At 47.0% G+C, this 21,443-nt stretch overlaps 1 protein-coding gene across 8 annotated transcripts in view; it reads left to right on the plus strand.

Moving 5' to 3' along the window:
- The first annotated feature begins 251 nt into the window (after positions 1 to 251).
- Positions 252 to 21,443, plus strand: part of Tbc1d14 (TBC1 domain family member 14) — a 92,742-nt gene continuing 71,550 nt past the window's right edge. For 4 of the 8 annotated variants that reach the window (XR_007835518.1, XM_051200384.1, XM_051200388.1 and 1 more), the window contains exons 1-2: positions 252 to 309; positions 13,146 to 13,884. Coding sequence is in view for 7 of the 8 variants with exons in the window: in XM_051200384.1 (XP_051056341.1) it covers positions 267 to 309; positions 13,146 to 13,884 (782 nt within the window). In the remaining variant the exon portion in view is untranslated. Of the gene's footprint in view, positions 310 to 2,381; positions 2,501 to 3,019; positions 3,153 to 12,247; positions 12,295 to 13,145; positions 13,885 to 21,443 lie in introns of those variants that run through there. The other 4 variants (XM_051200385.1, XM_051200387.1, XM_051200386.1 and 1 more) reach the window with 4 other exon arrangements.

Consider the following 21,443-nt stretch of genomic DNA (forward strand, 5'->3'; position numbering starts at 1 on the left):
CAAGTGAGAGGTTTACAGCCTCAAAGAGCCCAAGCAAAGGGGCAGTCCTGTAGACCTCTAGCAGAAGCAGTAGCAGAAGCGGTTGAATGGCTTCCCCAGTGTAGTTCTGCTGCAGCTGTGTGGCGTGCTGGCAACTTGACAGGGTTGTTTTCTCTGTATCTGGGAGCTGTCTGTACATGTCAGGTTTTTGAGGGGTGGGGGTGGTTGAAAGTGAGCACACACCTTAATGCTGTTCACTGTGGTTTTTGTTTCAGACTCAAGTTACAATGAGGCTTTATCTAGACCACTTCTGGGCATTGATGACAAAAGGTAAGACATAGGTCAAATCCAAAGGATGGGAAATGATGATGAGTTCCAGGGGACACTTTAGTTCTGGCACCAGGCTGCTGAGGGTGAGGCAAAGTCAGATAGAGGACACCAACTGCAAACCTGTGCTCCAGTTTCTGACTCTGCAAACAGGACAATGGCCTCTTGTCATTACAAGGGTTTTAAACTCTTGAGACTCAGTATTAGGGCTGGGAGGTGAGGAGTCATGAGGACTCCTGTGCAAGCAGACACTGATCTAATGCATTAAAGTGTAAGTCGGGACTGAGGCAAGTCTCTGCTTTCCAGTTGGTGTTTAAATCCAGCTGTGAGGGCACCAACAGGTGTCACGGAAACTTGGCATTGTTCTCACTTAAAACTGCCAGCAACTTAAGCACCCTAAAATTTCCTCTTATGCTCCAAACACAGAGGGATTCCTTGGAAGTGTCTCAGCTCTCTGCATGCCATGAAAAGATTGCCTACTTAAGCGTCCCCCTTCCTGCCATCATGAGTAGGAGCTAAGAGCAATTACAGTCATGATCCAGTGAAGAAAGTGAAGCCAGGGGTCTATCAAGGCTTTCAAATAGCCCATAGCCACCACTGGGCTCCAAGAGTGGCCAGTGGGGGAGTCCCACAGCCCAGCAGTCACCCTGCTTGGACGGTCCTCACTCTCAACAGCAGCCAGCGCTGTTAGACTTGTGAGGCTGGAAACTTCTTGAGTAGGTGTTGCCCTGTTCATCTAATTGGCACAGGCAGAGGTTACTTAGCTCAAGGCTCTGGTGTGATGGGCTGAGAGCCTCAGGTGGCCGTGTGGGACATAAACACCGCTTCCTTGTGAACCAGCTCATGTCGTGGGGAAAGTTACAACCCATGAGCAGAGGCAAGACACTCAGATATGGCCAGGCACTGGGCCTGTTTCTTCCTCTCCTCCCCACTCATGCTTGGAATTGAACTCAGGGCACCGAGCTATCATCTCCCAGCCTCTTTCTTCTTTATCTCTGGAGATTTTGTGCATTTCATAGCCTCTGAGCCTTCATCTTGGAAAGTACTTCCTCTGCATTGTATTCAGACTTATGAACGTATTTAATGATGTGAGAGAGTTGTACAGGGGTTGATCCATCACCTAATATTTCAAGATGAATGCAATTAAAGCAGGAGTGGCGGGAGACTCCTGTGATCCCAGCACTGGGGAGGCATAAGCAGGAAGATCAGGGTTCAAAGTCCTCTTTTTCTAGGTTGCAGCTTGGAGGCTAGCATGAACTAAGAACTGTAACCAAGACAAATGAATCCCACTCTGCATGCCTCTAGGTGTTGCCAGGGCAGGGAGATTACTCTTCTTGTAGGCCTGTGATGGTTCAAGCCTTCCCACAGACTGAGCTATAGTCAGACTTTGGGGTTTGTTTGCTTTTGCTAAATCCCCAGGCTCTGACAACCTACAGGATAAACATAACTAATTCTTAGTCCTTTAGGCACGAATCCAAGTCTCTACAGTATTACAGGCTCAGGAAATGGTAGGCTCAGATGAGTTCAGGAAGTGAAATGGGATTCAGTGATCTGGATGGAGACATGCTCTACAGGCACCTGGCTTAATTCTTCTCAGCGACAGCCGACTTTTACCCTCTGAATTAGATTGGTTCATAGGTTGTATCTCTTCAGTTTCTGCTACTTAAAAAAGAAAGAAAGGAAGGAAGGAAGGAAGGAAGGAAGGAAGGAAGGAAGGAAGGAAGAAAGAACCTGTACATAAAGCTGAGTTCCAGGCCAGAGTGGGATCAGTCTAGTGAGGCACCATCTAGTACCTAAGCGAGGCCATCACACAGCTTTGAAAACATACTAATGAACCCTGTACATCACCTCTGGAGGACCGGCCTGCTGGGCTCTGGATACTAAGTTTGGGAACTGTAGCGCTAGGCTCTGTCGGTCGGTGCGATGAGTCGGTGATCACAAATATCGGTTTCACAGATGCAGAGGCTGAGGCTGTGCTGGGAGGACGTTCCGAGGTCACAGATCCATACCCAGCGTTCAGGAGGCCTCCCACACACGCTCCGTGGGCCTTGCGAAGGTTCCCCCAGCTGCTGGACAGGGGCACCCCATCGATGCGCTCCATCGCTCGGCTCCCCATGCCTGGCCCAGCCCCGTGCGCTCCTTCCCCCTCCCTCTGCTTCCCACTTCCAAGATGGCCGCGGGCGGAGCTGACCAGGTAAGGGGCCCGGGCCGGGCTTCTGCGGTGCCCGTGTGGACGCTGTGACTTTCCCAGGACTTCCTTCGCGCCTCCGCTTGGGCCTGGGGATAGAAAACGGTCGGGGACACAACTCCCGAAGCCCAGGGTGGACGCTTGGGCAGGCCAGGGGGAGCGACGCCCGTGAGCGTCAGGCTCCAAGCTCAGCAGAGGCGCGGCGGGGGACGAGAGCCCGGGCGGAAGAGCGGTGGGGGACTGGCGGGGGCGTGGCCAGGGAGCGTGAGGGTGTGGCTAGAGAGCGCGGGGCGTGGCAGTACGGCTGTCCCGGGGAGTGGACTGCGGGAACGGAAGAGCGGAGGGCCCTCGGTGGGCGTGGCCAGGGAGCATGGGGCGTGGCGGTACGCCGGCCGCCCCGAGCGCGGGTGTTTGGAGTTGGGTGTTGGGCCGCTGAGGCTGGGTGGAAGGGCTGTGGAGGACTGGGGGGGGCGTGGCTGTGGGGCGTGAGGGGGCGGGGCCTGGCGCCAGCTGCCTTTGGCGGCGGGCGGCTGGCAAGCACCTGCTGCGGCCGGGCGTCCTCGGTGTCCGGCGTCCTCGCCCAGCAAGTTGCGGGCCCCACGGGCCCTGGGCTGCGGGCCACGGGCCCGGAGATGGCGTTGGAGCTGCGGTAGCTCGGGTACTGAGGGCCTCTGCGGGGTCAGGCTGACGGGCTGAGGAGGGCTGGCGAGAGGCGCTGCCACCTGCTGCTGCGCTGGCCCTGCGGGCGGGCCGTGAGGGGTCAGGCTCCTGACAGGGGAGGGTGGGAGGGCTGGTGTGCGGCTGCCCTCGGCCAGAGCTGTCGTGACTTGCGCCTTTCCCACAACTTGGCGAAAAGTTTTCTCCTCCGATACCGTGCTGCGAGCCACAGGGGAGTCTGCCCTGCGCGTCCCCAGCCAGTGCCCTCCTCAGACCGCTGTCATGTTCCCATCGCTGCCCTTAGTCCTCCTCAAACCCCTGTGGTATTCTGGTCTCTGTCCTCTCTCTTCAGGTCCTGGGTCCAGATTCTGTCCTCAGACCACCCCCCCCCCATGTGTCTCGAACCACCTTCCTCGAAAGACCCCTTTTCCTTGAGTTTTCGTAGACGCTAGGCTGCCACTGACTCATCTGATTTGAGTGCCGGGGGCTGTGGGTTGTGGATGAGTCTGCCCTGAGCATCATGAGCCTGAATCCTCCTCATACCCCTGAACCTATTTAGGCCCTTGTTCTCCACAGTCCTTCCTCCTCAGCCCTTTGTGGTGTGTTCCTAGTCTCTTCCTCCTCATGCTGAGTTCTCAGACTGCCAAACCTCTTCCTTAAATCTCCTGACCCACTCTACCCTTTCCCTCTTGGGCCTCCTTACCTCAGTCCCTGGGCTGCAGAAGGTCCTCCAGTTAGGGACCCTAGACCTCACTCTAAGATCCTATTGCCTAGGTCCTCCTCAGATCTTCCACTCGGACTCTAGAACCCATTTTCTCTTTAGGGACCCTCAGTAGTGGGCAGATTGGTAGGCTAGAGAAAACCTGATCTCTGCCCCTGACCCTTACTCAGGCTCTTGTCAACCCTGCAGGGTCTTGGCTAACCTTCTAGAGGGTGCTAGCCATCACAGACTGCTGATGGAACCCCAATGAAGTTGAGAATGTCAGAGACACCTCCTGACCAGGCCCTAGTAAAACTCAAAACTGTCCCTGTCTAATTCCAAGGTGGAATTAGAAGTTTTGCTCTGGAAGATTCTCTGTGTACTCCTGCAGTTTGTAACTTCTGGAGGCCCTGGCTATTCTCTGGTTATTTCATGTTGGCTGGTTGAGGTGGGAATCCTGGTGTTTGGTGACTGACAGTAGTTCCCTACTCTCCAGCACTCTCATGTGCAAGAGGGTAGCTCCTTGCTGGCTTCTTGGGAGGATGGATTGCCTGTGGCTGTTGGCAGCCCCGCTAAAGGGACTGGGCTAGCCTTTGTAAGCAGTCCACACACATCTGTGCCAGTACCAAAATGGTCTCAGGTTTGCTACTTCTCCCCTCCCCCTGGCTTTCTCCGCTTGCTTGCATGCTTTGTTGTATGGGTTTGACCCATTGAGAGCTGAGCATAATTATCCTAATAAGACCTAGCTGTAATGAGAACCTGGTTTGTACCTTCTGCTTAGAGTTATCAAGTGCACTCTTCCGGAACATTAAGAGAAGGAGGTTTGACTTTGCAAGGTAAGGTGAGAGAGACAGAGGTGGGGTGTAGATTGAGGCTGATCACAAGACAAGGCTCTGCTCACCCTGGTGTGTTTGTTTAGCACCTTTTTTACATGAATTAGGCTTGCTTTCTTTTGGAGCAACAGGGTTTTTTACTCTGCCCTCAGGCCATCTCCTGACATTCAGCATCTCACTTGGCTCCTGCAGATCCATGTCTCTTTAACACCTTCAGTTAGTTCTGACTCCTGTTATGCAGAGACTGAGTTCCCTGTCCCCCAAGTCAGTGTCCCCTCCTCCACCAGGACCAGTTCTTTCTTTGTATAAGCCTCTCTTGACAGTGAGGGGAACATGGCTTCAGGGAGCCTTGTCTTAAAGTCTGACTCCCCATGGGTTAGAGACCCTTAACTTCATGTTCCTAGCCTCAGTACTGAACATACTTGCCCCATGATGTGGGGTCCGAGACCTTGGAGAGAATTTTTCAGAATAGACATTTATACACAACAGAGTTTTTAGACAATTGAGTATGTATGGTCTCCTGACATTTGCTTTTAATATTGGATGTAAAGAAAGTGTCTTGGGCTAGGAGTATTGAGACTGTTGAGCTGCAAGGCTCTCAGTAGATCAGGTTGACTAATTCCATTTTTTACTTGGGAAAATTGAGGCCCAGAGTTCAGTCAGTGCCACATAGCATGTGTGAAAAGTTGTATAGCCCTGTGTACATAGAATGGCTGTGTGGTGGCTTTCTTTTTCTTTATTCATTTCATTTTTTATGTACATTGGTGTTTTGCCTGCATATATATCTGTGTGAGGATGTCAGATCCTCTGGAACTTGAGCTAGACAGTTGTGAGCTACCATGTGGGTGCTAGGAATTGAACCCTGATCTTTTGGAAGAAGCATCCAGTTTTCTTAATCACTGATTCATCTCTTCAGCCCCAGGGTGACTGAGCTTTCTAATGCAAAGATGTTGTTAAATTAGTGGACCTGAGCTGTTCATCTCTGTGCTAAGAAGTTTAACTCTAGCCAAGATCTTCTAAAGCTTAGCTCATGCTAGGCATGGTTCTAAAGGCATGGCTTTCTTCCCTTAAAATTGCTAATTGCCTGGTAAGGTATAGGCCAATATTGACTTCATTTAGCAGTGAAACTGAGGCACATGAAGCTAAATTAATTCAAGGTCACACAATTGGCCAATGGAGGAGCTGGGATTTGAATCCAAAATGTCTATTCTAGATTATGTATCTCCTCCCACACTACTTACTTTAAAACCATTTTGTAAAAATTTATTTATTTATTTGTGTGTGTAGGACAACTTCTAAGTCAGTTTTCTCCTACTTGTAGGTCCTGTGGATTGAACGCAGCAAGCACCTTTTCCAACTGATCCATCTCTCTGACCCTAAAAACTTTTATTAATTTTTATCATTGTTGTTTGATATGATATATGTGGAGTTGAGCATGCCCATGTTGTGTGTGTGGAGTCAGTTCTCTCTATCTTTATGAGGGTTCTAGGGATGGAATTCAGGTTACTAGGCATGTGCATCAAGTGCCTTTACCCACTGAACCATCTTGCTGCCCCTATTTTTAAAAAGTTTTGAGGCTGGAGATATGGCCCAATACTCATGAGCACTTGGCTGCTCTTCTAAAGGGCCCAGGTTCAATTCCCAGCAGCCACAAGGTAGCTCACAACAGTGTAACTCCAGTTCCAGAGGATCTGGTATTCTCTTCTGACCTCATTGGATTCTAGGCACACACCTGGTGCACAGACATACATGGTGAAAAAATATTTGTATACATGAAACAATTTTAAAAATCCATTTCTATTGAATTCTAACATATAGAATGGTAAAAGTTGTGTTTGGTTTACTGCTTAGCACACGGTTGAGGACTTATATTCTTAAGTATTTTAGCAGGCCATGTGTGGGTGGCTCTGATGTTATACCTGGCCTGAATCCAGTTTCCCTTGTGCAACTTTGAGCAAATTGCTTTGCTTCTCTACATTTCAGTGTCTACGGTATATTTGGCATATTTATGACTAGCATATGGTGACTGCTAAGAGTTGTCTCTTCTATTAAGAATCCAACATGTCTTTACTCTTCTGGAGGCAGAGGCAGGCAGATCTCTGTGAGTTTGAGGCCAGCTTGGTCCACTTATTGAGTTCTAGACCATCGAGGGGTACATAGTGAGAAAGCCACTTTCCTCCAAACAAACAAAGAAGTAAAGAGTTTAAATTATGTTGCATTTATGAAGTGGACTGCATATCTTCCTGATCCATCAGTACTTTACAAGTGTCTGTTTAGTCATTAAATGTAGCTGAAACATTTGGGAAAGGAAGGAACACTCCATATAGTCAGAAATTATACTTGTATAATTGACTTCCTTGCTGCACAGTGGCAGTGGTCAGTATTGCAGGGGGCTGCAGGTTAGCCCAGCATGCTGTTTTCTTATCCCTGGCTCCAGCTGAGGTTTTCTAGTGCATCTCTTAGTGGATGGCTGTGAAGATGGAGCACCTGGCAGGCTCTGGGCTCCTGGCAGGTGGCTGCGCCTATAAACTGGTAATGCTCTGGCACCTAGGACTGTTCTAGTCCCTTTACCTTTCCTGGCAGTTAGGACTTAAAGAGAGACTCACCTCCTGGTTAGTTCCTGTGGAGCTCTCTGCAGTGCAGGGGAATTCACACAAGTGTACCACTTTTATCTGTGGGTTTCCTTAGGGTTAGACCTCATTCCTAGCCTCTTCTGAGCTAAAGTTTGTTTTGAACACCCTGTGTTCTGGGCTGAAATGCAGTCTGGTGGAGCCACTGCTTCTGTGAGGAAGCTAACGGCCTCATCAGAACTCACACTGTAAAACATGGGGGACCCCAAGAGGCTTTCTCAAGAATTTTGTGGGTGCTAGATACAGAAGACTTGGTGGGGCTTGTTTAGTTTCCAACAGAGCCTGGTCTGCATGGTGGTTTTATGGTGCTACTGGTGTGATCTTGCTCTCGTGTACTTGACTATGATTTTAATACCCCAGGCATGGCTGAGTAGAAACAAGCCATGGGTGTTGTTCCTTTGTTTTAATGATAAGATAAAGCTGGGGGTGTGTGTGTCCCACATGAGGGTCCCAAGGTAAGGAGAGGGTGACCGAGGAGGGGGGAGACGGGGAGGGGGACACAAACACGACAGGCAGACAGAGCTTGAGTGAGTTTATTTAGAAAGGGGATAGAGAGGGAAGGGAAAAGAAAAGAGACATAGAGACACCAGGAACAGAAGAGAGAGAGAGTGAGCAAAGAGAGCGTAAGTGGGTGGGGGTCTGACTAGTCTGACTGCAGACTAGTACTCATGGAACCCTGGGCTGACCAGAGTACTGCCTGAGTGCATTCTGCCAGGTGACAGGGGCGGGCCAGCGTAATGCCTGAAACCTTACAATGGGTGCTTTGCCCTTAGAATAAGTACCTGGAAATCAGGTAGAGCAGGGCTGAAGGGAGGCGTGGCAGCTAAGGTGGGTATACTGTCCTGACCTTTGATGGTCAGAGAGGTCAGCAATGTTGTTCCCTTGCTGGTGGTGCCAGGAAGCCCCTTTCCCCAGGAACATCCAGAGAGGAGCTGGGTCAGCCTGCTTAGGCCCATATCCTTTAGTCAGGGACAGTCCCCAGGAATGGTGCTGGGACCTTTGTTCTTCTGCATCCACCAGGGAGGCTATTTCCCCCTCTGAGGGCAAAACTAAATCATTTGGTTAGGCTTCAGAATTTTTTTTTTTTTTTTTTTTTTTTTTTTTTGTGAAGATTCTGGCCATGTCCTAAGCCTTGGATTTTGTGAAGGAGGAAATCAAGTGGTTGCTTCTGGATTAGACTGTCTCACATAGCCCTGTCCACATCACTGGTAGAATCTCTTTGTCACTTATCTTACACTAAGAACTGCCCTACGGGGTGACAGTTGGGCTGTCCAGACCCTCAGGTAGTTTCCTTTTGCTTCTTGCAGAGCATATGAAACCCACGTGGTCTTGCTATGAGGGTTAAAAACAGCCTTCCTCTTATGCCTGCTTCATATCTTGTGTGTGTGTTTTTCTCTAGTCCGGAAAGTGGTGACTAATCACCATTTACCCTGCGTTTTGTGCTTCCCCTGGCAGTGCGCTTCTTCCTCCCTAGATGGACTCAGCCAGTGCCTGAGTCTGCTCAGGCTAGAGTGGCTGCAGCAGGCAGATTGTACTGCTCTGATGTTACTCATGTAGACGTCAGAAAATTAGTGTAGAGAGGGATATTGTTTCCTTTCCCTGACTTTCTAGATGGCGGTTACCACTGTCAGATCTGCATGTAACCTGTTGTACTGGGTGGGTTGCCCAGTTGCTGGTGTTTGGTATGTTCATGTAACCAGGACTCAGTGGGATTTTCATACTTGTATTGCTTCTGACAAGAGCTTCTTAGGTTATAACCCAGATTTCAGTTGAATGTGCATGAATGGGACTGTCCTGGAAACCTTCCCACTTGGCTGTCAGTAATTAATTCAGCATGTACTTTTTAAAATTCTTTATCCATGGTAGGCATTTGGCCAGACACTGAAATCCAGAAATGAGTAGAACTGTTCCTGCCCTGAAGTCTGGGAACTGGTGGCAAGAAACAGGAAAATAGTTGTAGAATCCCATCATTTTAGGTGGGGTGTGGCAGAAGAGCTTAGAAAGAGCTCTACAGCTTCCCAAGAGAGCTGGAGCTGGGGGGGGTGAGAGGGGGGTGTTTAGAGGGAGGAGGTGGCTTGTGGGGGCTCCCTGTGTGGCACAGTCCCTTGCTGGATTCCATGCCCTCCCCTGGGCAGGAGCTCTTTGCTCCCTGCAGTGGCCCCCGTTGAGTTGCATGTTGAAAGGTGGGGAAGACAGGATAGGAGCGCCTTTGAGTCTGCTTAGTGTGGGGAATTCCAGCTCAATCTCTGTTTAGAAGGCATGTGACTAGGAGGCAGGCCACCTGCTTTAGGCCACCTTCCAAAGTTCACCCCACAGCCTGTCTCAAAAGCATGTGCCTTGTTTGTGCAACCTTCCCCTTATTAGGGCACTGGCAGAAGGTGGGAGGCCTGGAGTGTGGCGTCTGGTTTTATGGCATTGGTAGAAAGGCTCAAGGACCCAGTGGCCTTGGCCCTTTGCAGAAGTTGGTTCCAGAGTAGTGTTTTCATTAGGGTTACTATTGTGACAAAACATTATGACCAAAAAGCAAGTTGGAGAGGAAAGGGTTTATTTGGCTTACATTTTCATATTGCTGTTTGTCATCAAAGGAAGTCAGCACAGGAACTCAAACAGGGCAGGAACCTGGAGGCAGGAGCTGATGCAGAGGCCATGAAGGCATGCTGCTTCTTGGCCTGCTTCCCCTAGCTAGCTCAGGACCACCAGTCCGAAGATAACATCACCCACAATGGGCTAGGCCCTTCTCCACCAATCACTAATTAAGAAAATGCCTTACATCTTATGGGGGAATCTCATTTAAGATTCCCTCCTTTCAGATGACTCTCATTTGTGTGTCAAGTTGACCTAAGACCAGCCAGCACAAGTATGTTGCAAGCCCTTTAGGCTTATTTCCTCAAAGACTGACACTCTGTTCCTGAGACTTAATGACTCACCAGAGGCCTCAGAGTTCATCTGGCTTTTCCCTGAAAGAGGCCCCAGGGACAGGGAACACCATGGCTTTGGGCTCGCAGCCCCATTTTCTTCCCCATTTCTTGACCAGGTTTGGAGGGTCGTTGGAATCAGTGCTATGAATGAGATGCCGCTGTCTGAATGAGATGGTTTCTTACCCCACAGGCAGCAGTAGCTACCTTATGTTTGTCCAGGTGCAGACTTCTATGCCCTGTAGGAGCAGCAGACTTCTATGCCCTGTAGGAGCAGAATCTCTTGTTAACAGTTGAACTGCATCTCCTGCAGGCACTTTGGCGAGATGGGGCTGAAAACAAGGAAATATGTCTATGAAGCACCCATGAGGTTAGGTGTCCCCTTTCATCACACCTTCTTGTTTCTTTTGTCTTCAGACCAGCCTGTAGTATAGCATTGCCGTGGTTCATTGCTGGGGAGGCAGGAAGTTGAGGCTCAGAAAGGTTAAGTACCTCTCCTGAGGTCACCACAGCTGGTAAGGCAGACCTAGAAATTCAGCTGTGCCTGTAAAGTTCTTCTCTTCTGACTAAGGCTTTGTGCCAATTTGATCTGTTGGAAGCTGATGGTGTTTTGATATCTAGTAACCTTTGCCTTTGTCAAAGATTAGCTCTTAACTATGTGATAAAATGTTTCTTATTGTGTTCTTGCTTTAATTAAAAGGAGTGCAACTTCTAATTTGTGTGTATTTGAATCCACTTGTATCTTTGTGTGAGTCTTGTTTCTTAAGATAACAATTGGTTAGGTTTCACCACAGAGGTGGTGCCTGATGTCCTTGAGGAGCACATGGCTGCTGGACTCAGGGTGGACATCATGGCAATGTGAGCCATGAAAATTAAAAAGTGTTCAATACCCGTTGGAGTGATGCTCAGATCCTTGTGGAGAATAAACTGAGTTTTTGTCTGCAGGTTTGAAAATTTTTTTTTCAGCCCTTATATAATTTTTGTTTCTGTAACAAATTAAATTTGCCTGTCTTTCTTGTGATGTGGTACACTGTGGTTCTAACTTGTAAGAAAAAAAAAAAAATGGGTTATCAGTCAGTACAACTCTGGAGTTAAATGAACCTTACTTGTTTTCTGTGGCTCAGTCTATTTCTGAATTCCACCTTTCCCCCGTTTCTATTTTTGTTCTTTTCTGTGCTGTCTGAATGGCTCCTTCAGCTTCTGGGAGGGGGAGATTACTTCCCTTCCTCCTTTTTGTTTTAATCAGTTTGCTTCTGCTGCACTAACGGAGACTGGCTTCCTGAGGGTTGCAGAAGGCTTCTGGTAGAAGCTAGGCTAACTCCTAGCAGGCGAACTTCTGTGTTTGCTTTGCCTTGGAGCCTTCAGGAGTCCCCCCTGGGCCCGCTGCCCACTCATTACAGTCCAGGAGTGGTTAGAGTCTGGAGTTCTGGTACTTATACTCTCTACTCTGTGGTCAGGTTACAGTGTACTGTCTGCTGTCTTTAGTTCTGAGCACAGGTGAAGATTGACAGTGTGCTAGAGGTGTGTTCCTCAGAGTGGAATTTTCTCCTGGCTTGTATCTGCCTCTTTGGCTAGAGAGCTCTGGGTATGGCCTTTGAGGTGTATGTGGCCAGTGCTTTAGACTCTTTTCTCAAGTGTTGACCTTTGCTCTTCTATTATTAGCATATCTTCACTATACTAGCCTCCTGTCCTGAGTTTAAGGACACTGTCCCAAGACAATTAAAACTAGGTATGGCCTTGCCTCTTGACTCCCAAATCCTACCTCTCTAGGTATGTCTGATCTTGGACCTTTCTGAGTGATTGACTTCTGTTGTGAAGGAATAGCATGCCCTGCCTTGGACTTGAGTGAACATGGTAGTGCTGTGGAAAGGAATTGGCCAGTTGGGGTATGGTGGGCAGTCTTACTGCAGATGGTGTGTTTGTGTGTGTGTAATTCTCCATTCTGTTTTTTTTCTCTTACAGCATAAAAAAACAAGCTAATGATTAGGACTGAACCCATGGCTTTGTTCATTCTAGCCAAGTGCCACTATATTCCCAGCCCCTAATTCACATATTTTGGTCAGAGGTATCCTATTTATAATTTGTCCCTGTGTTATCATTATACCACTGTTACAGAATGCCTGGGATAAACAATTTGTAAGAATGAAAGACTTATTTCAGCTCATTGTTTCAGAGATTTCTTTAGGCCATGTCTTTTGGCCTTGTTGCTTTCAGCCCAGGGAAGTACACAATGTCATAATAGGAGCAGGTGACAAGAGCATCCTGATCACTTCATGACATCTAGGAAATAAGGCAATCAAAAGGAAGGGCTGGGGGTCTAGATATGGACTTAGAGGGTATGCCTCCAGTGATATAACTTCAACCTCCCAAAGGCCCCACCATCCTCTCGTTAAACAGCAATCTTGGGATTAAGCCTTCAACATGTGGGCATACAAAATCCACATTATAGCGTGTTCCCACAAGAAGATTTCCTTCCCACCCAGCACAGATCTTGTGCTTCCATTGCTGGCCTGGGTACCAGAGATGTAATTGGGGTGACAGAACTGATGATGACACTGGCTGCTTTCCCTAGGCGATCTTCTGTGTGAACTGTTGCCCTGCTATTTCAAGAGAGTATGTTCAAGCTTTTGCTCTAGGCCTCAGTTAGAACTTGAATGTATAGGACATTTTCTTTATTTCTTTTTGACATGGGGGAGGGTATCACACAGGCTGGTCTCAAATTCACAAACTTCTTGCCCAAGTCTCTTAGCATTGGTTTTACAGTATGTACCACCATGCACAACTTGTAGGACTCTTTCAAAGGCACCCCTTTTAGCAAGACAATATAGCCTTTGGAGCTGTGCATCCAAAGATGCCTGAGGAATTGTATCTTTGGATTTATATAAATTTTAAATTTCCATGTCTGTATTTCTCTAGTTTCTTCTTGGACCAAGATGACTGATGGAAACCTTTCCACCTCTATGAATGGTGTATCATTGATGGGCATTCTAGATGGTCGGCCAGGAGACTCCCTTCAGGACCTGCAACACCTGAATGTCAAGGCACCCAGATCTGTTTCAGTGCCTGACTATGGACCCACACTAAAACTTGGTGCTTTGGAAGATCGCCACAGTCTTCAGTCAGTAGACTCAGGCATTCCTACCTTGGAGATTGGCAACCCGGAGCCTGTCCCCTGCAGTGTAGTCCATGTGAAGAGAAAGCAGTCTGAGTCAGAGGTCATCCCTGAACGGGCCTTCCAAAGTGCATGCCCCCTACCATCCTGTGCACCCTTAGCTCCCACCAGCAGCGAGCAGGAGCAAGTTGTGCGGAAGTCTTCCACCTTTCCCAGGACAGGCTATGACTCAGTGAAACTCTACAGCCCCACCTCCAAAGCCTTGAGCCGAAGTGACAATGTCTCTGTCTGCAGTGTGTCTAGTCTTGGCACAGAACTGTCAACTACATTGTCGGTCAGCAACGAGGACATCTTGGACCTCATGGTCACAAGCAGTTCTAGTGCCATTGTGACCCTAGAGAATGATGATGACCGACACTTTACTGATGTCACTCTGAGCTCCATCAAGGAAACCAGTGACTTACACCAGCAGGATTGTGTTGCTGAGACTGAGGAGGGGAGGAAATTGAAACTATTCCAACCATTCAGCCACTTCTTTACAAGGTAACACCTTTGCTATTTGGAGCAGGGCCAGGGCACCAGATGTAGAGACCTGTTGCCTTGTGCTTTCTTGTCTAACTGTAGTGTGTCTCCTGTGCGCATTATTAAGAGCTACGTCCTATAGACAGTTGGGCCTGTCCCCTGTGCCTCAGAGTACTGTGGAGTAGTGTGGGCCATGTCTGCTGCTCAATCAGCTGTTTGGCCTCTCACTGCATCTCCTGCTTCTTTGTCCTTGACTCCCTAAACAGTCTTTTTTGCTTCTTGGCCTCCTGCTTTTCGTAGGTGGGGTCACCCACAGGTGGTTATTATCCTTACTTTGTTAGTCACTAATGACTTCAGTTTCTTGTTATTATCCTTACTTTGTTAGTCACTAATGACTTCAGTTTCTTAGGTCAAGCAAAAGGATGCTGTTGAGATCGGTACCAGCATTAGCAACTCAGTTTCTAATACTTCTAGTGGCAGACACTGGGGCTGGCATTTCCAAGTGTTCCAGTCATACTTCCAGGGCACCTGTCTGGGCCTTTTCATGTGTTCTGGCCCTGGCCCTGCTGTGCTGTGGCCACTCCGCAGCCACACAATTCTTATTGTGTTGACCCTGCCATGCGTACCTTTCCTTTAGCGCCTTGCCATCCAGATCTCCAACAAGCCTATTGGGCTTCCTGTGTGTCCTCCAGGGCCCTGTGAGGAGAGTTGCTTCCATCCCCCCCCCTCTTGTTTTGTTTAGCAAGAGTCTGTCTAAGATTCTAGGCAGGTCATCTGAGAATCATAGAGTAATAGACATGATCTTTGGTCATGAAGGAGGGTGAGCTTATAATCTGAGGTTGGGATACCCCCACCAGTCAGTTACAGAAATTGTGAGATGCTCTGCATAAGGATGTAGGGGCTATGGATCATATGTACAGAATTATAATCAGCTCCATATTTTTCTTTGTAGGCTCCTGGGCTATGAGCTTGGCAGATAGGATCATATGGCATATGTTTCTAGCAAGTCGATGTTAGACTTTGCAGTACCTGGTGTGTTGTTCTGGCTGGAGTCAGCCAGAGACATCCAAGTCTAGGAACATATAGTAACCTAGAGTTTTGCAGTTGCTTCACCAGGCAAATGTGGAGTGTCTCCAGTCAGCCCAAGACCAGCCCTGAGTGAGGTGGTCTTCACATGGCATGCAGTCTTCTTGGGACACCTTTCTTCTTGATGTGCCAGCTGGCGGGGACCCTGCACCTCAGTGGAGTCCTAGTCACAGAACTTGATGTCAGTGATTGCCTTCAGGAGCCCTAGGGAGCCCTTGTATGTCAGAGTCCTTCTGAGGCATCCCGTACTGGGGACCTCATCATGTAACTGGCTGGTTCCTATTAACTTAGATGAGTGTTTGTAGTTTTCCAGAGTGTCTTATGTGACTCCTCAGATCAGTCTCAGGGGCTGAAAGGAAAGGAGACAACTTTTCAGTCACTTAGGAGACAGAGATTCTTCACAAATCTGGAAACCCTTTTTTGAAATAGAGGTGATGTAGCATAGTGGGGAACAGCTTTGTTTATAGATTACACCTAGCTCTGTGACCTTAAACATCACTTACCCTTACTGAGTTTCTGGATCCCTAGCAGAGTACTGAGAAAGGGACTGGGTGTCTGGTGTGTCATTGGCCCTCCTCACTCACCTCTGTTATCCCCATCACCAGGGCGCTTGCTGTCTCAGCTCACTTCCCTCAGAATTGGAGTGAGGAGTCCACTTGTGGTTGTGGAATTAAGTGGGTTAATATGTACGCGGTTTAGTGCAGATTCTGACACACGTATGATGTCTTTGTTAGGATTTCTCTTGCTGTGATGAAACACCATGGCCAAAAGCAAGTTGGGGAGGGAAGGGTTTATTTGGCTTACACTTGATATCACTGTTCATTATTGAAGGAATTTGGTATAGGAGCTCAAATAGGGCAGGAACATGGAGGCAGGAGCTGATGCAGAGGCCATGGTGTGTGTGTGTGTGTGTGTGTGTGTGTGTGTGTGTGTGTGTGTGTGTGTGTGTGTGAAGCTGCTGCTTACTGGCTTGTTTAACATGACTTGCTCAGCCTGCTTTCTTACAGAATGGAGGGGCACCAGCCCAGGGATGGCATCGCCCACAATGGGCTGGGACCTACCCCATCAATCACTAATTAAGAAAATACCCTACAGCCAGATATTGTGAAGACATTTTCATAATTGAGGTTCCCTCCCTAAGCTGACTTTAGGTTGACATAAAACTAGCCAGCACAGATGACTTTACATATCAGCTGTTAGGAGTGATCATGCCTATTCCCTGATTTGTTACTGCCTTTGTCTTATGGGGGAAATGGTAGAGTTGAATTGTCTGTTGAAGCCTCTTCGCCTTTGGAGGAAATAATTTCAGTTTTGCAGTTTCTAGGCCCTCTTATTCCTTGGTTCCTGCCTCTTACCTTTATCCAGCTCTGACACTGTTATGGGGAGCCACACTGAAGTGCTAGCTGAAGTAGGTGGAATATAAAAACAAATGCATCAAGGTGATATGGCAGTGGCTACCCTTCCCCTTTCTAGAGACAAGTTCCAACCTAGAACTTTGAGGGACAGGGTCAGTGGGACACACACTGAACACAGGCAAGTAAGTACAGCCACAGAGAATGGTTCAAGAACTCAGCCTAGGGCTTAACTCAGGTACTCAGAGGACTGTGGACTGCAACAGTGTTTGTGCAGGGTGGATCTGGGCTAGAATTGGTCCTGTGGGGATCCCAGGCCAGGCTATACCATCCATCTTTTTCCTTGTCTAGCCCCTCCCCCTCCTCCATTCTGCTGTAAGTTTATTATCCGTGAGCTGTAGAAAGATGTGTGGGTGGTGTTGTGGGAAGCTGGTTTAGGAGGACGTCGCCCAGTTGAGGAAGAGTAGAGAGGTTTCTACATGAAGGCAGGGACAGCAGAGCAATAGTTGCCCCATGGAAGTTGTAGGCACAGCTACTATTTGTTCCCCCTTTACCTGCTGTAACATACGCCTGTGTAGCAGACTACTCTGAGTTGTAGACTGGTTCCTGCCCTCCTAGACATGGTGGGCATCTTGGAAGGGTGGGTACTACAGTTGGGAACATTGCTTCAAGGCTCAGGTGAGCTAGGTTTATTGTCAGTTTTTCTCTTTCATAATTGTGTGACCTTGAACAGCTTTAATGGGGGAAAACAGCTCAAGTAAGATCAAATAGCTAAGGCATCTAGCTTCCAGGGATTACTTAAGTAGTAGCTTTCTCTGGTTTGAACAGACATATTTGTTTCCTAATGTACTTGCAAGCTTTTGACCCCATACTGTACATTCTTAGTTGGAACCATTGCCCAGTACCTTAGAGCAGGATTTCTGCACTAGGCACTGTTAATGTTTGAGATGAATACTTCCTGTGGGCAGCTGTTCTGTGTGTTGCAACAATCCTGACCTCTGCCCACTAGATACTGGTACCATCCCCCAGTTGTGAAGACCAAAATGTCTCTAGACATTATTGCCACAAGTCCTGGGGCGGAGGTGGGTGAAGAATGGGGAGAATCACCAACCTTTCAGATGCACTGGGCTGACAGGTTACAGCTGTTGGTACTTAATAGCTTCCTCAGAGGTCCTCAGAGGTCATTTACTAATGTCATATGAGCAGAATCTTCAGCTTACATGGAAGAGAGCTGTGTTAAGGGATCCTATGAATCCAGTGTAGTAGACCCCGAGAGCAGTGGGCGAGGAATTCAGTAGCATGCTAGGGTTGTGGCTGTTTTCCTTAGGTGATGGGGTTAGTTTCCATGAAGCCAGAGGTTTAATCTGATAATCTACAGGGTCTAGGGAGTAATAATTAGCTTCCCCTGCTTACATCTTCTGTCCTGTGACCTTTTATTAAGAGGAGGTGATCAGAGAGTCCTAAAGCATCAAAACAAAACAAACAAAACAAAAACCCAAACAAACAAATCAAAAACAAAAAAGAAAAGAAAAAAAGGAAAAGAAAGCCAGGAGGTGGTGGCACATGCCTTTAATCCCAGCACTCAGGAGGCAGAGGCAGGCGGATCTCTGTGAGTTCAAGGACAGCCTCCAAAGCAGAAACCCTGTCTCAAAAAAAAAAAAAAAAAATGAGAGAGAGAGGGGGGGGGAGGGGAAGAAGAAAAGAAGGCAAAGCAGATCTTGCCAAAGGTATGTACAGGGGTAGAGATAGTCTTTGTGGATGTACCCAGCCATGCTTAAAGGGCTGGAATGATGGATTTTCTAGTCTGCTTCCTAGGCACAGCCTGTATGTGGCTAACCCTACTTCTTGTAATTCAAAGATAGAGTGGGAGGATCATGGTGGTTTGAGAGCTGGGGCTAGGTAGCTTCACCATCTCTGACATTTTGTGCCATGTGACCTTGAAAAAGTCATTTAACCTCTGCAGCATCTAGTGTGAACTTGAGTACCTAGGACTAATTGTTCCTCTAGAAAAGAACTAATGTGAGAGGAATAGAGCCATACATAACTCAGTGTTAGAGCATATGCCTGGTGCATGTGAGGTCCTGGGTTCCATCCTAGCACCATAAAACAAATACAAAAACCACCCAGGGGAAGAGCTAATAATGCAAGTATTAAATGAGGAAATAGAAGTTAACTCTCAAGGCTGAGTGTGCTCAATACATACACTGTTCCTGGCTTCCTTTTGTTGAGGTTTCAGTGCTATGTTTTTTTTTTTTTTTTTTTTTTTTTTTTTTTTGTGTGTGTGTGTGTGTGTGTGTGTGTTTTTTTTTTTTTTTTTTTTTTTTTTTTTTTTTTTTTGTGGTTAAGAGTATTTATTGCTCTTTTTTTTTTCCAATTTAAATTAGAAGCAAGCTTTTTTATACATGTCAATCCCAGTTCCCTCTCCTTCCCCTCCTCCCCTGCTCCCCCACCAACCTTCTTATTCCATTCCCTTTCTACTCCCCACCCCAGGGAGGGTGAGGCCTTCCATGGGGGAATCTTCAAAGTCTGTCATATCATTTTTCGGTGTTATTTTTAAAAATTCTTCTGTGTAAGATGTGTGCTACCACTGGTTTAAAAGTGAATCTTCAGGTAGATACTTTGATATGATTCCAATATGTTTAACCACAATTTTAGTTCTGTAAAGCTAGGCCAGGCTTTTGGGATTTGATCCATTGGCTGGTGACCATAGACAGGGTAAGGAGGAAATTTAGGGACAGGAGGCAGCTTATGAAGAGGTGAGTTCATTTACCAGGAGGTGGTGTACTTTTGTGTGCCTGGTGCTCTGCTTTGCTTTGCATGGCTGCCTTTTCCGGGAGGCTTTTCTACAGCTCTGGTGGTGTCTGTTTCCAGCTTCCTGGATGCTGAGAGCAGTTGTCATGCCCCAGAGCCCTGTGTTCCCTTCCAGAGGCAGAGTCGTCACTTCCTACTGGGTTTCTTGAGTTCAGCAATTCCAGGAGCAGTTCCTATTTGCATCTCAGGTACATCAGTTTCCTGTTGCTCAGTGACCTATTTCTAGGAGCCTATTTCTAGGGGATCACTCAGAAATGACTTCTTCATATGATCTTGAAATCATCCTATTCCTTAAATCCATTTCTGCTTTACATACCTAGAATTTTTTATTCCCCCACTGGAAACTTACTGATTCAGGAACGTATTGGTAAATTTTTTTTTTTTTTTTTTTAATGTGTGGAAGCCATGACAGAGGCTGATTATCTTGCCAGGGGATTTAGGACTTGGGCCTTTGGCCTTTAAGTTTATGATCTGCAAGACAGGAATAAGTTCACACTTCAAGTGTTGTTGGGTGAAATGGGAAGGGATGTATCTGGATGTGTATTAGGTGTGTGGCTGGCATAGTAATATTGGTTCAGTTTTATGTTGCTTGACTTATTTTCTAATGCTATAGATCATTTTACAATTAGCACCAGTGAAAATGAGAGGACACATTCGATTTATAATTATGAATTTTCTGCACAATCTGTTTGCTAGTGTCCTATGTCCTAGGTGTACCAGAATACTTGCTGCGTATTTGAGCTGCTGCTGTGTGTGCACATGCTTGTGCATTGCTGAGATACCAGAAGAGGGCTGGGCCATGGTTTCTTTCTTTCTTGTTCTTTTTTTTTCTTTTTCTTCTTTTACGTATTGATCCCAGTTCCCTCTCCCTCCCTTCCTTGGCAATGGTTTTTCACCTAGCTGTGTCATGGTGTCCATGGTGTCCTGACCTGTGGCCTTGGGTAAGGCAGACACTCAGGCTTAGTCTTTGTGTGCTTGTCTGTGAAGCTGTGAAGCTGAGGTTATGGGTCTGTGAGAATGAAATGAGCCATCTCATGTAATCAGCATGTTGTGTTTCAAGAGCTAGGCAGAAGAGAAGGGAGAAGACTTCAAGATGGGCAGGCTGCTGCAGAGCCACTATGTCAGATCTCTCTGCTGTGTGAGGATAAGAAAGACAATAATAAGATAAAACAAAAAGCAATAGATTGGAATAGGACAGAAGAAGCAGAAAAGAGCCTAAGGCAATGCACATGAGACAGGTAAAGATGCAGAGGCTATTTATACACAGAAATTCCACGAAGACACTCAACTGGAAGCCTGTGTGTGTGTTATGTATGTATGTATGTATGTATGTATGTATGTATGTATGTATGCACAAAGGGCCTATAGGGTAAAAAGAGAGAAAAATACATAAAAATAAAAGATAAAGTTAAAGAAAAGCCCTGACTTGATATTATGAATGAGACAAGGAACCTACAATGATGCTGGAGTTTGTTTTCTGTTTGCCATCTAGTGCTGGGCCTGCAGCCTGCCCTTAAAAGGAGTTTGTTTCTCCAGTTCTGAGTTCCTTAGAGAAAACTAAATTTTCATTTGTAAATGGTTGTCAATTGGAGATGTGTCTGGGTCAGGAATGGGGGGACCTGTATCCATCCCTCCTTTCAGCTCTGAAGGCTCCATCTGGTGCCGATCCATGTGCAGAGTTTATATGGTTTTCTGTTGCTTTAGCGGGCACAGCCAATTTTTAAAACCTGACTGATATTTCTCTGTGTGGGTTTCATATAGTTTACCTATTGGTTCTCTGAAGGGCATCTTTGTTACTTCTAAGTTTTGGCATATATGAACAGTTACTGTTGAAAAGATCTATGTGGGTGTAAGTTTTCAGATCTTTTGGGTACTTGCCATGGAGTGCTATACTGTATGATAAGCTTGTTTAGTGTTAAGAAGCTGCTGTTTTTCAAAGTGGCTTCACTGTTTTATTTATTTTTTTTTATATTTCCACCAGCGATGAATGAGAATTCCTGTTGTTCTGTCTCCTCACCAGTGTTTGCTATTATCATTTCTTGTTTTCTGTTTTCTTGGTTTAGTAGGAAGCAGGGTCCTTAGTTGACAATGTTCTGGGATAAGTTTCTGTAACAAAATATCGTTGAAGTGAATGAGCTGGAAACACCAATTCTGAAGGCTGGGATGTTTAAGATAGAGCTCCAGAAAATTTGGTATCCATTGACATACCAGGCTTGTTTTTGATGGATGGTGTGTTAGTTACCTTTCTTGTTCCTGGGAGCATCTTAAGGAAGGAAGGACTTTACTGTGCCTCACAGCTTATAGGTGCCGCCCACCATGGCAGGGGAGGAA

Source organism: Phodopus roborovskii, unplaced genomic scaffold (genome assembly GCF_943737965.1).
Source record: "Phodopus roborovskii unplaced genomic scaffold, PHOROB, whole genome shotgun sequence".
NCBI lineage: Eukaryota > Metazoa > Chordata > Mammalia > Rodentia > Cricetidae > Phodopus > Phodopus roborovskii.